The 1,858-nt window shown below is 47.5% G+C and overlaps 1 protein-coding gene across 1 annotated transcript; it reads left to right on the forward strand.

Annotated features, from left to right (window-relative positions):
* Window positions 1-1,337: 1,337 nt before the first annotated feature.
* Window positions 1,338-1,643, forward strand: LOC125220840 (cytochrome P450 76C2-like). Its single transcript, XM_048122975.1, has one exon. It carries the CDS (start codon window positions 1,338-1,340, stop codon window positions 1,641-1,643), a length of 306 nt encoding a protein of 101 aa, XP_047978932.1.
* The last annotated feature ends 215 nt before the right edge of the window (window positions 1,644-1,858 follow it).

Raw genomic sequence — 1,858 nt, forward strand, 5'->3', positions numbered from 1 at the left:
TTACATAAAATAAAGTTGTTTAATTTGAAAATAGAAATGAAAGAAATATAAAATAAGATAAATACTTATTTAATCAATCATGACGAGCATACGTTATACACAAATGAAACAATTATGAAAAGAGTTAGCAAAAACGGCTCCTCACATACGTTGCTTTTACCAATTTGTCCCAACATTATCTTTTTTATTGTCCTAACAAATTAACTCGACCAATCGGTCCAACTTGACGGAACCATCAATAATAGACGGTAACCCTCCCCGCTCAACCCGCCTCAGACCTACGCTCAAACCCGCCGCAACCCATGCCGCCTCAAAACCCTCCCGTAATTGCCGTCTATTATTGAGAGCTTGTCTGCACCGCATTACGTCGACGGCGCAGTAATGCTTGTGCTCGCTATCGACGATTTGGTGCGGCTGCGAAACCGCCGCCAGGATTAAGCCGGACCGAATGCTCCGCGGGCGTCATGGCCGGCGATCTGTCGAAGAAAATTGGGCGTTGGGGTTTTTATGGAAACTATTGCAGCTAGCGTTGATAAAAAGATGGAGGGTTGGTTGGGGAGGAGAAATTAAGGAAATTAAATTGGATTTATCCGCTATCGACGATTTGGTGAGAGATCCGATCCAGATACGGATCCACATCGGAGAACAACGACATGTACTCCGCTTACCGGATTCCTCAATTTTGCTATTCGGTCGGACAGAGCCACGACGTGCTCGGCCTCCTCCTCGGAGCTGGCGCAGCCGGCGTCGGCGCGTAGAAGGGGAGACGGGAGGCGGTCGTGGGGCGGGCAGCGGGTTGGTGGGGTGGATGTCGGCGGCGCTGCGACCTTGCGGTGAAGGAGGCAGGGGCTCGCCGCGACCTCGCAGATCCGACGCGGCCGTGGCGCGAAGCCAGCCTCGTTGCCGCGTAGACGCTCGGCGTCGCACGCGCGCAGAGGAAGGCGGAGTCAGGGCGTAGACGGCGGCGGAAGCCGACTTGCACGAGTCGTAGAGCTTCGCTTATCATTACCGTCTATTCTTGACGTTCCATCAAATGGACCGATTCGGATTAGAGTTAATTTGTGAGGATCAAATAATCAAAAAGATCATGTTCGGGACCAAATTGATAAAACAACCATATGTTAGGGACCATTTTTAGCCTTAACTCTTATGAAAAATTAAATTTCATGATTTAATATTATGTTTTAAAACTTTACTATACTATAAAAAATTTAACTAAATTACATATTTGTAACTCGAGTATGTCAATTTGGATGATTAATTATAACCCATGAATCAAAATTTGGATAGGATCTATTCGTAGAGGACGACACGACATCGGGCACGGAGAGTGGATAATGACCGAGCTAATACGCAATCCAAGCATACTTCGAAGGCAAAGTCGAGCTCAAACCATCCTCGGACAAAACAAAGCACTACTCGAAGAACTCGACATCTCCAAGCTCCCATATCTACAAGCCGTCAAGGAGACCTTCGCTACACATCCTCCCGGCCCCTTCATTTCGCGGCAAAAGGATGGGGATGAGGGCGAGATAGGAGGCCATGTGGTGCCCAGAACGCGTTGTTTTGGTCAATATATGGGCCATGGCGAGGATTCGAGAATATGGGGAACCCCGATGCGTTCGAGCCCGAGAGATTCTTGAATGAGAATATTGTTATGGATGTGAAGGGACAAGATTTCGATGATTCCGTTTGGGGCAGGCAGAGAATTTGCCATGGAGCGTTGGCGATAGAATGGTGCATGTGATGGTGGGGCTTTGGTTCACAACTTTGATTGGAAAGTTGAAAATGATGGGATAAATGGTGAAGAATTGGATGTGAGTGAGAAATTTGGTCTTTCATTGCAAAGGCTGTGCCT

Source organism: Salvia hispanica, chromosome 4 (assembly GCF_023119035.1).
Source record: "Salvia hispanica cultivar TCC Black 2014 chromosome 4, UniMelb_Shisp_WGS_1.0, whole genome shotgun sequence".
NCBI lineage: Eukaryota > Viridiplantae > Streptophyta > Magnoliopsida > Lamiales > Lamiaceae > Salvia > Salvia hispanica.

Coding starts and splice junctions, on each gene's coding strand:
- LOC125220840 (XM_048122975.1), top strand. CDS start 1,338: ATGACCGAGCTAATACGCAATCCAAGCATACTTCGAAGGCAAAGTCGA.